The 14,296-nt window shown below is 37.3% G+C and overlaps 1 protein-coding gene across 1 annotated transcript; it reads right to left on the reverse strand.

Moving 5' to 3' along the window:
- Positions 1–1,063: 1,063 nt before the first annotated feature.
- Positions 1,064–12,742, reverse strand: LOC132139583 (calcium uptake protein 2, mitochondrial-like). Its single transcript, XM_059548048.1, has 12 exons — positions 12,473–12,742; positions 8,589–8,724; positions 7,745–7,776; positions 7,508–7,583; positions 7,208–7,255; positions 6,086–6,168; positions 5,435–5,488; positions 5,241–5,335; positions 4,682–4,853; positions 2,349–2,457; positions 2,073–2,230; positions 1,064–1,765 (listed from the first exon to the last, which is right to left on the reverse strand). Exons 1-12 carry the CDS (start codon positions 12,665–12,667, stop codon positions 1,664–1,666), a joined length of 1,260 nt encoding a protein of 419 aa, XP_059404031.1. The 5' UTR covers positions 12,668–12,742; the 3' UTR covers positions 1,064–1,663.
- Between the last annotated feature and the right edge of the window lie 1,554 nt (positions 12,743–14,296).

Raw genomic sequence — 14,296 nt, forward strand, 5'->3', positions numbered from 1 at the left:
CAGCATCCCTGGACCAATTGTGAGCCAGAGCGCTCTCCTGACGTCACGGGCCGCAGCCTCCAAAAGAGTTTTTCGATGGCAGCAAGTTTCAGACTCAGTAGTTTAATAATTTGTTCTTTAACGAAAACTCTCCAAAATTATAAATGCAACATAATAGCATAATGTTACAATTAGGGGTTATTAAATAAAAATAACACTTTTAGGTGCTACAATGTGGAATAAATTGCATTTTGTATAGCCTTCACCGCAGATTATTTACGATTACAAGACAACGAACATACAGTGAAACCGTAGACTTAATGTTCTGAATATATTTTACGTAGAATCACTATAATTTTTTAAAAGTAATTGATAGCCATCACATGATTTCTATTTCTTTTATTAACGGGAAATTAATGCATTATTAGCATTCTATCAGCACAAATGTAGTATTTTGTTATAAAGTGCCTCCAAAAATAAAAATAACATGAACATCCAATACAACAACATAAACAAAAATAGATTAAACAGACTGTCATCACAAATACGCCATATAGTCTTACAATTTTTGCAATTGCATAATTCATAAAATCTGCATTACATACTTATCTACAGGGTAATGCGATATAAACATCCAAAACAGTGAAGGTTCACATGTAAAATATGGAAACCAGTTTCTGCCACAAAAAAAATAAAAAATATTAATAGTAAGTCAGATTTTGTGTTAAACTTGCAATTCTGAGGAAAAAGCTCACAATAGAGAGATATAAACTCACAAATCTGAGAAAAAACTTATAATTGAGTTTCTCTCAATTCTAAACTCACAACTGCAAGTTTATCTCACACAATTCTGACTTCATTTATCAAATTACAAGTTTATATCTCGCAATTTTGACTTCATAACTCAATTCTGAAAAGAAAGTCAGAATTGTGATATGTTAATTTGCAATTGCAAGAATAGAAAAAGTCAGAATTGTTAAATAAAAAGTCTCAATACCTTTTTTTTCAGAGGCAAAAAAATGGGCTTCCATAGTAATGTCACGGTTGCCTACTGTTTGGAGCGAGGAAAGAGGAAATGAGGGACTTCACACAAAACAATCTTTAATGATCCACAGGGTATCCAGGAGTCACACGTAGCACAGTGACATTTAGAACCGACAAACACAGACTGCACACACTGGGGCTAAATACACAGGAAAATTGAGAAAACACAGGTGTATGGGATGACTAATTAAACTAAACGAGGACAGGAACAAGACCAGGTAAAAGTACACTAGAACAGAAACAGGGGCAAAACACAACATAGACAGTCCAGAATCCTGACAAGTAAACACCACCACATCCAAAGTAAAACTAAGTATATATATATATAATTAACAATGTGTTTCCTATTAAACAGTTATCCACACAAGAAAAATCATAAACTGACAGTGTAATGTTTTGGAGTGTTCACAGGCCATTTCACAAATTCAAAGAAAAACATATCACAGATTTCCAATAAAGCTCATCATAACATGAAATCGCCAATTTTTATATTAATATTGTTTCTTTTTTATGTTTTGTGCCAACAGCAACATAACTTCAAAAGCAGTATTTTCTTTGGACTATGTAACCATTGTAAAGTTATACGGAACTGCAAGTATTACCACAACTGACCAGCCACACACTCAAACCTCTTCCTGTGTCAGACTGGGCTGCCGGTTTCACGGAGAGCCTCTTGAGCTCCTTGCAGTGTCTCTCTTTTCACACATTTCCAATAACCAAAAACACCATGCTGGGGCTGAACCTAAACAACACACAATCAGTAGTCTAGTAACTCTACCGGTTACTGCTCTGAGCCACTTACATGCAATCACAAAGATTTATAACTACTGTCAAAAGCTTTGGCTATAATTGCTCTATGAATTATTGTTCATCATATGCCTTGTTGTTTGCACAGACATTAGCCTTTATGTCAGATTTTAGCACTAATAACATTTTTAACACTAATGATATTTGTCAAATGATTAATATCATAACATTGTAAATTGACTAAATGAAACTATGGAAATTAAGAATTAATTATCAATTAAAAAGGGCCAAATGTTTCTCACCCGGAGTCCACGAAGTACTCTGTCTTTCATCACAGCGAGGAACTCTTTATGGCTCAGGCAGTTGTCCCCGTCCAGGTCAAAGATCTTAAAAACTGTGTCCAAAACGTTCTCTGAAAGGTTGTGGCCTGTCGCTATCTTCACTGCTCGCTTAAACTCAGCTTTGGAGAAAAAAAGTGAGTGAATCAATACAATTTTGATTGGTCAAAAAATATATTGAGGATAATCAAACATTTATTATTAAAAGTTAATAACTGCTGGCATCCAGATCAGTCTTACCCATTCCTATTGGCCTGCTGGCATCATTAATCATTTTGACTGAGAAGGCAAAGTCCTCCAGATTGTTGGTAAAGAGACAGAATGCTTTAAATTCATCAAAGGTGATGCTCTGACAAAAAAATATATATATGTAGAAAAAAGTCAGAAACTTTATATGTACAAATGGAATTATAATACTTCTACAGAATGCTATGAATGTACAATTTCAAATAACACTTCTGGTTTTGATAACATTAACTTTTATTTTACAATTTAAATGTACAATGTAATGCAATAAACCATGCTTTTCAACTTATATCATATTAGCCAGGTGATGGTTTTCATCATAAATGGCACTTAGCAAACAGGTCAGCAGGCTCTAGAGTTACTCTACATGCCATTTGTCTCTTGGCATTTAGAGTAACTCTTGGTGGACTTTAAATATCATGTACTCAGGAGTGACATCAGATTCAGTCACTCTACTCTAGAAATATGACTAATGGAGAGCTGCATGGAGTACAATTTCTCACCTTTATGCTGGAAATTTTTGAAGAGTGGCCACTGGCTTCTTAGCCACTTATGATTTACATTTAGAATCTATTCCTCTCAAACTAGGAATAATGACCTTGGATCAGACTTTTTTCAAGTCGGTTCGTGTTAAACAATACAAATTACAAGCTAAAAGGTAGAGGAACACTTTTCCAACTCTGACCCCCGACGCATGTGGCAGGGCATCCAGGTCATCAGTGACTATAAGCCAAGCAACTCCGCTCCAACGGCCACAGATGTCTCCTTCCTTACTGAGCTAAATTACTTTTATGCTCGATATAACAGTGACAGCCAGGAGACGGCCACCAAGATCACACTGTCAGCAGACCACCAATCCCTCAAGCCCACCTCCACAGATGTCTACACTGCATTGAGCTGGATCAACTCACGCAAGGCTGCTGGGTCACGAAGGCATTCCTGGACGTGTGCTTAGGGCATGTGCAGAGCAGCTTGCAGGGGTCTTCACAGACATTTTCAAATCAGACATTTTCCCTCACCCAAGCAAATGTGCCAACATGCTTTAAATCCATATCCATACCGCCAGTGCCGAATCACTCCTCCCCGACATGCCTGAATGACTACCGCCCCGTAGCACTCACACCTGCTGTTTGTACTTTGAGTGACCGGTCCTAAAACACCTCAAGGCCTGCCTCCAACCCACACTGGACCCACACCAATTTTGCCTACTGTAGCAATAGGAGCACAGAGGATGCAATATGCACAGTGCTGCACTCTGTACTCACACACTTGGACAATAACAACACTTATGTACGGATGTTGTTTGTTGAATACAGCTCAGTATTTAACACTGTCATTCCCTCAAAGCTGACTACAAAACTTAGGGACCTGGACATTAACACCTCCCTCTGTAACTGGATTATGGACTTTCTGACCAACAGACCTCAGCATGTTAAGTCGGGCCACACCTGCTCCACCACTATCACACTCAACACCGGCGTACCACAGGGCGGTGTGCTGAGCCCATTCCTCTACTCCCTCTACACCCATGACTGGCAAGCCTGAGCATGGATCCAACTCCATCTTCAAGTTTGCAGATGACAAAACGTTGATTGGCCTCATCATCAGAAACAACGATGAAACTGCCTACAGGGAGGAGTTACAGCACCTGGCCACATGGTGCGCTGACATATACCTGCTCCTCAACACCAGTAAGACAAAGGAGCTCATTGTGGACTTCAGGAAGAAGAAAGAAAGCACGCATGACCCCTTCCACATTAACGGTATGGTTGTTGAACGTGTCTCCAGCTATATGTTCCTGGGAACCCACATCTCAGAGGACCTGTCCTGGACCACAAACACCTCCAGCCTGGTCAAGAAGGCTCACCAGCGCCTCTTCTTCCTTAGGAGACTGAAGAAGAACCAGTTGTTTTCAGACATCCTGGTGAACTTCTACCGGTGTGCGATCACAGTCTGGTATGGGAACTGCACAGTTGCTGACCGCAAGGCACTGTGGAGGGTGGTGAAAGCCGCCCCACGCATAACAGGGACACTGCTTCCTGCTATTGAGGACATCCAGAGAAAACACTGTCTACGTCGATTATTACATAATCCATCTGTAAATTATGTCCATAGTACTGCCTTATCCTTATATTTATTGTACATTTGTAACATATTGTAGACACTTTATATCCTGTACTTATTGCTTATTGCACTTCTGTTTAGATGCTAACTGCATTTCGTTGCCTTGTACCTTACATGTGCAATGACAATAAAGTTGAATCTAATCTAATCTAAAATGTTAAAAATATTTAGGACTATCAATGTTAGTGTTTAAAACATGCTACCTGTCCAGTGGGGATCCTCTTTTTCATGTTGTCCCAGTATGCCTCATTGTTCTCTTCATTGGTGTAGTGAAGCAGCCATTCAGCAAAGTCCTCCTGCCTCATAGTCTTCATCCCTTTAGAGAACCGCAGAAACTCGACTTCTTGCACTTCTGCCTGCAGGTCTTCCATAAACCTGCACAAAACCAAAAAACAATCCTTGCAATACATCTCTCAAGGCTAAACAAAAGTTGAAACACAGGATAGTGTCCTATCAGTTGTAGTTAGAGAGGCGGTTTACTTGTATACTTATATGAACATTGTATATTCTATAAATAGCATATTCTATAATATATTCTATAATATTCAATAAAAAAATAAATTTTTACTGGAGGTCTGAAGTACATGTTGCTGTATTCTGATAATCTCATGTCAACATTTAATAAAAACCCTCTAATTTGGAAATTCTATCAATTATGCTATTTTTGTACTATACATGAAGAAAATTATAGTTTATATCATACAGACACTGACATATTAAAGTAGTCACAGGTAGTATGAATTTGGGGTAAAATTACTTCACCTGCAGAAATCTTTGTATTGGAGTTTTTCCTTGCCATTTTTCCCAAAAAAGAAAACCTGTAGTGTAGTGTTGACCTCATCAACATTGTCTGAAAGCTGTAAAGAAACAGACAAAGCTATTCAGTACAACAACAAAATATTCTGTACAACAGAACTTTGATATTAAACGCAACTAGGCACACAACATGTACCCACCTCTGCCCCATCCTGCCTTAGGAGCTCTTTCCTCGGTCGAATTACTTTCTTCAGCTTCAGAAAAGAGAGCAAAGTTCAAATAACTGACTCTTATTCACCCTTATTCTCTTGTGTTTATGCAAATGGCTGCCCACTGCTCGGGTGTGTTCACTACGGTGTGTGTGTTCACTACTCAGTGCTGTGTATGTGCACTTGGATGGGTTAAATGCAGAGCACAAATTCTGACTATGGGACACCATACTTGGCTATGCGTCACTTATTTTTCCAGCTTTAGTGAATTTTCTAGACCTCGACCACATGCCACACTGATACATGTGAATAGACTCAACATTTAAATCAGACTAAATTCTAAATAATTTATGCATTTTTCTGATGTTTCTATCATGCACCAATCATGCATCAACCATTCCCACATACCTGTTGCACATCAGTCTCATCTCATGCCAGCATTAACAGAAACACAAAGCAGATACACCCTAATGACCACATTACTTAAAGAAATCCAGTAAGGAGAACTTTCTTTGCTCTGCACACCTTCATATAATTATACACATTTACAACAAAGTGTTTTTATACAACATTTACACTTATCAATTTGAGTGTGAAGGAAACACATTGTCATATAATCTAACATGAAAAGACATTTCATACCTTCTGAAATTCCTTCTTGTCCACATGCTCATTGCCATCAATATCAAGCATTTTGAAAGCAATATGAAATCCCGTTTGAGGTTCTGGAATCACAGTGCAGTTAAACTGAGTACAGCAATGGATACCGACTTAATAATCTGTGACCCCTCAAGTGAGCAAAAGAGACCCCCAACACCAAACACACACACACACAAACGTATCGCTACATGGGGAAAACTGATGAGTATAAAGCAAATTAAGGAGATGATTTGGTGTATTGCAGATCAGTGTAAGTCAATTTACTAATATAACTGTGATATAATTTTGATGTTATGGTAACTCCAGCATAGTTTCATAGCAAGCACTGAGTGAACATGCACATGTACAATATGCAATATATTTGGATTTGTCACTAAATTAGGAAAACTTTATATCAACAACAAACATAGAGCTCAAAACATGACTAATTAGAATTTGTCTTTTTGTACATCTGTTCCAGTGCAGATCAACTGTAATCTTTGATTGTATTCCAGCAAGTAAAGAACCATAACAGTGAGTAAATTTTCTTCATACCCGTCTTCTGTGAATTATTGGGAATGAGGTCATATTAAGGACATATTCTGATTTCTATTCCACTTATTAATTTTATCAACAATTTTTAATTTTCACAAAACAAGTCATCAGATGTCTAATTCAAACTAGACTACGGTATATGCTCATGCTGTATGTTTAATACTGCATGCAATCAGTGAGTACAATGATGCACGGACCATTTATAATGTTTGTATTATTTCACAGCAGCCAGTCACTCTTCCTTATCACATTTCTATTCAAACTGCCATCTCAGCCAAAATTATTTTTTTCCATGATGCTGTTGATTCAGTAGTGGTGCAGAACAGTGCAGAATTATTTTGATACAGTGTCAAAGAATCACAAAAATAACTGCAAATTTTGAAGTACAGAACAAGTCCTGCTGAACTTTGTGTCGTTTTTTGCTACAAAGCACTATGACTAAAAATGTGTGTCCATCTGATAATCAAGCAGCTAAAAGCACAGAAGTCTAAACAGTGACATACAGACTCTGGACTGGCACTTATAGGACATGGTGTATGAAATTATGTGAAAAGGTTAGGAAATACTTACTTGTGAGAATAGTAAGAAGAAACAGGTACTCTGTGTAAGAGATCAGCCCTAAAAACAGTGGTTCAGGAGATGTATTATAAAGGTTCAGGAGATGTATGAATATTCAATGTTAACATTTTTTATTAAATCACTAAATTATGTAATATGTAGAAATATTTTTATAAACCATACCATGGCAAAAATTACGTTTTCATTACAGCACTTTCTCAATGAAAGGAAGTTAGTACACACAAACACATGTACTTTACTGTGGCAATTAGACTCTGACATATGTGAGGCACGTGTTTGCTTAACATATACCTCTGTCTCCGATTCCTCTGAACATGTTGTTTCCTGCCTCAGCCCTGGAAGCCACCCTTATCATATTGTCCACATCCTGTCCATGGACCAATCAGATGTTAGGCAAAGCTCTGACTATGTCAGTGAGATTTACAGCAAAATCACAAATCATACACGATCATATAATAACAGTATTCACTTCGAACAAGTCTCTTTGTGTTTGGAGTAACATTCATGTGAACTAAAATACACACTTACTGCTTTAGTCAGCATCTTTTTATGTAGTTTTTCTGTAAGAGAGAAAGATCAAGGATTGCTGTAACAATATTTTGCGGCATAGTAAAAATCAACAGAAAAATAGCTTTGAGGCGTGTTGTGGTGTTTGAAGAGATCTTGGATTACATCCCGCCCACTTAAGTAGTGCCAGATAAACAGCATTTTCACTCAGATGCACACTCAAACAAGAAACAGGCTTATACAAATTAGAACGTAAGTGAGAAGAATATACATGTCAGCATTTTAGGGTCTTCGTGTTGTCTGGTCTCTCGCTGTAAGATTGCTTTGATAAGAAAGATTTTGTTTATAACAGCTGTCATAAAGAGTTAAGCTTTTATCAAATTTGGTAAACATTTTATTTTACAGGGTCCTTGTTACACAAGTTCCATGTACTTACCAATAATTTTAGGAATAGTGTTCCTGTAGCTCAATTGGTAGATCATTGGGCAATCAAGCGCAAGGTTGGGGGTTCGATTCCCCGGGAACACATGATAGGCAAAAAATGATAGCCTGAATGCACTGTAAGTCGTTCTGGATAAAAGCGTCTGCTAAATGCTTAAATCTAATTAAATTTAAACAATAGTACATTATGCACACTTACATGCAACTAACTCTAACTCTAAGCATATACTAAGTACATGTGTTTAATTAATGTTAATTAGTACATACTTGTGTAATTACACTTTCAAAAGGACACATTAAAATAAAGTGTAACCCAAATGTCAAATAGAATAAGAATGCAAGCCCAATATCACAATGATATATCCATAACACTGTTTGTTTGTTTTTGAGTCTAAGCACATCCATATGGTGGTACATCACTTACGGTCCACCTTCTCCATCATGACTGAATGGAGGAAGTCTCTGGGTGTCATGTATGGCTCCTCTTCATAGATTATGGAGGCAAACTGGTTAAACCTCAGGCGTCTCATGGATACTGTTGGTACTGTGATGATCTCTTTCTTTATAGATATACAAAAGTGGAGAGAAAGAGCAGATGTTTCATGAGCAGTGCACCTCTACTATATTATATTTTATTATATACTGTTCCTGTAGCTCAAGTGGTAGATCATTGTGTTACTAAGCGCAAGGTTGGGGGTTCGAATGCCCGGGAACACATGATAGGTAAAAATTGATAGTCTGAATGCAGTGTAAGTCGCTTTGGATAAAAGCGTCTGCTAAATGCATAAATTTAATTTAATTTTATTTATTTAGAGCTAGCTTGGACTTTAGAATTATAAAACCTTAGAATTGTGAATTCTTTTCTTTGCAGTATATTGAAATTAGGGCTGGGCGATATATCGAATATTAGCGATACTATCGGAATAATTTTGACGACGATGTACAATTTGAATATATCGGGAATATCGAATATTTCAAATTCAAGCATACTTTCCCAAAAGAACACGCCGAATGTCCAAAAAAGGAACCTGTAACTGCTGACTGCTCTACGCCCCTCTACTACGAGAGCTGTAATGATAGCGGTTGCCAGATAACAAGAGTTTAAATCTCCGAATCAGAGCTCCACTGTTACAAGCATACATTTTCTGCCCGGTGTTTGCTTATTTTAAGCAATCTGGCAACCACGCGCACGTGCTCACTCCTCATTGCGGAAGAGCCGCCGACGATAATCTGAAAACACTAACAAGCTGGAATTGAGCGATCTAATGAAAGCGTCGTTCAGCCGGTCTGTGTTCTGTCGTGAGATCTCAACTGTATTGTTTGCGTTTGTGATCGCAAAATAAATGCACTTACTCGACCGCTGATGTTTGAATAAAGAAACATAGGCTATGGCCATTTGGAATTACTATTGGGGAATTTCACTGATATGTTTACCAGTTTCCATAATATAGACAGAGAAAATGCAAAAGTCTTTGGTATTCATTTATATATATTTATATATAAGAAATAGCTATGTGCTTCAGCAACTAGCTCCCCATCTAAGAGGGTTTTTAGTGTCAGTAAGAACATAGTTTCATGCCACAGAGCTTCTCTTAAAACCACAGACAGTTGACAGACTTGTGTTCTTATCTTAAAAACTTGTTAAAAAATTAAAATAAAATACTTATCCCAGTTGCATAGTTTAAATTGTGAATTGCATGCACTAAAAAGTTGACAGAATGCACTTTCTGTAACTGTAACTTAATTTGCACTGCTTCAGTTACATATAGGCCTACATGTATTCATTAATAAAAAGCAGTAAGTGATCTCTTGGTCTAGATTTTTTAACTGCTTAAATTAGCTGTTTAATCTAAATGTTTTTTTTTTTTTTTTTTTATGGGCAAAAGAAAATCATGTTTTATTTTTTATTATTTAAATGCAAACATATCGAGATATATATCGAATATCGTAAATAATTTGAAAATATCGAGATATCATTTTTTTTTGTATATCGCCCAGCCCTAATTGAAATTATGTTGAAACGGGAAAGTTTGGTGTCATTTTAAACAGAGTCGTTGACAATTCGATGACTTAACGCAGGAGGCAAGAAGGGGAGCTGTAATGTCATTAACTAAAATTACACAAATATAAAAATTCTATAAATAGAATTCGTAGAAAAAAAGCTAAATTAATATAAAATATAAATATTAGATGAAAAACTTAAAATTAAAAATGGTAAATGTTGGCTTGACAAATAACTGAAATAATTAGGATAAAAACTAAAGTTTAAATTTTAAACTAGTTTTAAACTTAAGAACTTAAACTTTAAAAGTTGAATTGAAATATAAAAAAATTATAAAAAAGACAACTGCTCTTAAAATTCTAAAGCTTAAAACTTAAATTTAAAGTATAAATATAAAAGAAACTAATATAAAATTTCAAAAGATACTATAATAATATATAAATACTAGAATAATACTGCAGGAGAGACATGTGGCCTCAAGATTTCATATTTGTTATTTTCTTTTGCACAACAATTATGAAATAAATTACTTAAAGAATATTTATTTTTTTCTTCAGCAAAGGTTTACAATGAATAAAACACCTGATATCATAAGAACACCTTAAAACAATTGAAGCAGTTTATTGAATTGTTATGGTTGCAGAAATATGTTGTCATGAATATTGACTTCAATAATGAACTCCTGGCTCTGACTGTAACATCTTACTCTTTAAATTTGTTCTGTAGATTTTCCAGATTTTAATTACACAATGAGTCATTAACCATACATTTAATTAAGTAACACAGCTGACATATGGTAGCTACTGTTTCATATGACACTATACAGACAGAGCTCCACCTACAATGTGATGGCAACAGTGTTACTATCCAAACTATCTAAAATATATATACAGTCGTGGCCAAAAGTTTTGGCAGTTTTTACAAAGTTTGCAGCTTAAGTTGTTGTGGTTTTCATTCACATTGTTTCTAAATTATTGAGTGATCAGATGCATTTTAAATAATTACTAAAAGCTTCATTGGACAAAATTGGTTACTTTTCACAAAAAAACATTTTATTATTTTTTGATCCTGAACATTAACTGAATAATCATATCAGCAACACATGTGAAAGTGTGAATTAGTACTAGTCAAATCTATAATTGCTATAATTTATAATGCTTGCTTTAAAAGGATGGAAGAAGTGCAATGTTACCTCCAATGAAATACATGCAGCCATCATCGCTTTGCATCAAAATGGCCTCACATGCAAGGAAATTGTTACAAAGAATATTGCATATGAAAGAACCAACTACCGGATCATCAGTGAAGAAGTCTTCAGAACGTCCCAGAGTGTCCAGGACACAGGAAAAATGTCAAGGACAGACTGAAATTCTGCAGGAAGTACAAGGATTGGACAGCAGAAGACTTGTGCAAAGTTATTTTCTCTGATGACCAACCAAGGGAGTTGGCTCTCTCATGATTCTGCCCAAAACACTGCCAGGAATAAAGAATGGTATCAAAATATCATGCAAGAGTGACTTCTTCCAACGATCCATGAGCAATTTGTTTTTTTTCCAGAATGATGGAGCTCCATGTCACAAAGCAAGAGTGACAAAGAAGCGGCTCGAAGATCATTGCATTGAAATTTTGGATCCAGGGCAACTCCCCGGATCTCAATCACATAAAGAACCTGTGGTCAGTCCTCAAAAGGTGAGTAGACAAGCAGTAGCCCTCAAATTATGATCAACTCCAAGAACTAATAAGGCAGGAATGGATCGCCATCAGTCAGGATTTGGCCCCATAGCTAATAGCATGCCAGAGCGAATTGCAGAGGTTATGAAGAACTATGGTCAACACTGTAAATATTGACTCATTATATTTTTGCCAATAAAAGCCGTTACAACGTATTATATGCTGATCATTGTTTTTCAGTATACCATAGAAACAAATAATCTACAAATACTGAAGCAGCAAACTTTGCAAAACACAAAATTGATGTCACTGCAAAAACTTTTGGCCATGACTGTACATAACAACCATTTGCAACATAAGAGATTAGGATTTACCGAGCCTCCACATACTATAGGCTACAGTTTTGACACGCTTCAATAAAACACGCGTAAACCCGTTTAATAATGTAAATATCAGTTGGTCCCACTTCAGTATTAAAGTTACGTTACAGATGACTGTATCAGCATACGACTCTACGAACAAACAAAGGACATGACAGTATGCCCGTTCAGGCTTTAACTTCACAGACAACATGACATTTGAGGAAGTTGAAAAGTCATTTGAAAAGTTGTATCTGATTAGAAAAGTTTGTTTACCTTCGAGTCCTCCGCGTACACGACGTGTGACCAGAGTCTCCATCGCGGTTCATTTTTATAGTGAATAAATCCGCTTGCTACAACAGAGGCCACAAGACCCGCTCCAACAGCTCGACCACACCCTGTATTTCTGAGAGGCCAGAGACGTCTGACTGTACTCCGCCAACTAACGCCTAACTTGGTCCAAGTCGCCATTACTCTGCGGGACGTTTTTATCGGTCTGATTGGTCGATAGTGAAGTTAGAGTGATACGACGCTGTGATGTGGCGCCCCCATCAGACTGAGAGCATCTGTACACTGCTCCTGACGCTTGGACTCAGTGTTGCCAGATTGGAAATGTCCAAGTATCGTACAAGAAGTTCAAAATTATCGTATTTGGAAGAAAATTATCGTACACGAGTCAAAATAGTTATTTATCTATTCTAAACCAACAACATTTTGACACGACCTGCAAATTACCACAATAGATAACAAGGCATATTGTTGGATGGAAGCAGCGAGACAAAATACTATCCCATTATTTTAAGTGACTGTCTGCGTCGCGGCGCATATTAACACATATTAAAATGATTTTTAACACTTGCTTTGTCGCATCCAGTGAAGAAGGAATTTAGCTGTTGCTGTGTGGTGCAGTTAACTCCACATCTGAGCCGCTGTCATCGGAAACCTGCGTGTTGCCAGATGTTGAAGAGGTTCTTGCTGTGTTGGACCGCAACTAGTGCTCGTTGGCTTTAAAGCAGGGCACTCAACTGCATTCTTAACACACCCTCAGGTGCACACGAACGCATTTAGAGAGTCCGTAATGAGCCGATTTCGTTTATGAGTAAAGAAGCCCTATGACTGCAACTACCATCATTTAAATTTTCATAAAATTCTGAAATTATCGTACATTACGGGATTTATTTCATTATTGATCGTACATCGTACAGAGGTAAAAATTATCGTACAAATACGATAATTATTGTACGTCTGGCAACACTGCTTGGACTGTACAGTCATTGAAGTGGTATCTGCAGAGTTGTACAAGTACATTAAACAAGTATGATGTTAGGGTTGCCACCCGTCCCTTAAAATACGGAATCGTCCCGTATTTGAGAATAAAATAGCGCGTCCCGTTTTGAATCAATACGGGACGGGGTTTGTCCCGTATTTTCGGAGTTGTCTTCAATGCAGCATCTCATGCAGATCATCCCACCGGCATTCTGTGAAGACTCGTCCTGTTCTGCCCGATTGGGTATTACTTGCTGCCATCGTTGGATTGATTAGTTTATTTCAGGTTCACGGCCAATCAGAGTCAGACGAGGGCGGGTCTCTTGGCAGAGAGTCGATTTGAAAGAATGGCGGAGGCTGCTCCTGATATTTTAGAAATGTTTATAGATCGGTTATTTATTATGTGGTTTCACTACCTTATGTGTTTACCACCTTATGAGTTCCTGGAGCTCAATTGGTAGAGCATTGCGCTATCAAGCGCAAGGTTGGGGGTTCGATTCCCCGCGAACACATGATAGGTAAAAATTGATAGCCTGAATGTACTGTAAGTCAGTGTTCGAATTGAAGCATCAAGGGACCCCCCCCCCCATAAGGCCCCAAAAATAACCTTGGGGGTCCCCTGGTTTTTCATTAAAACTAAAATAGAAACAATATTTGACATAGCCTTATCTATTATTTTTTTTTATCAACGTTTTGCGCTGCCGCTGCCATAAAAAGCTTCTTCAAATTAGATGTGCGTCTGAAAATACGCTCAAGTGCGCCACACACTGTTTTCTGAAGGAATTTACAGACTGCGGGCACGACGTCCCTGTGTGATTGGCTCACAGAGTGATC

Source organism: Carassius carassius, chromosome 4, assembly GCF_963082965.1.
Source record: "Carassius carassius chromosome 4, fCarCar2.1, whole genome shotgun sequence".
In the NCBI taxonomy this organism is placed as follows: Eukaryota; Metazoa; Chordata; class Actinopteri; order Cypriniformes; family Cyprinidae; genus Carassius; species Carassius carassius.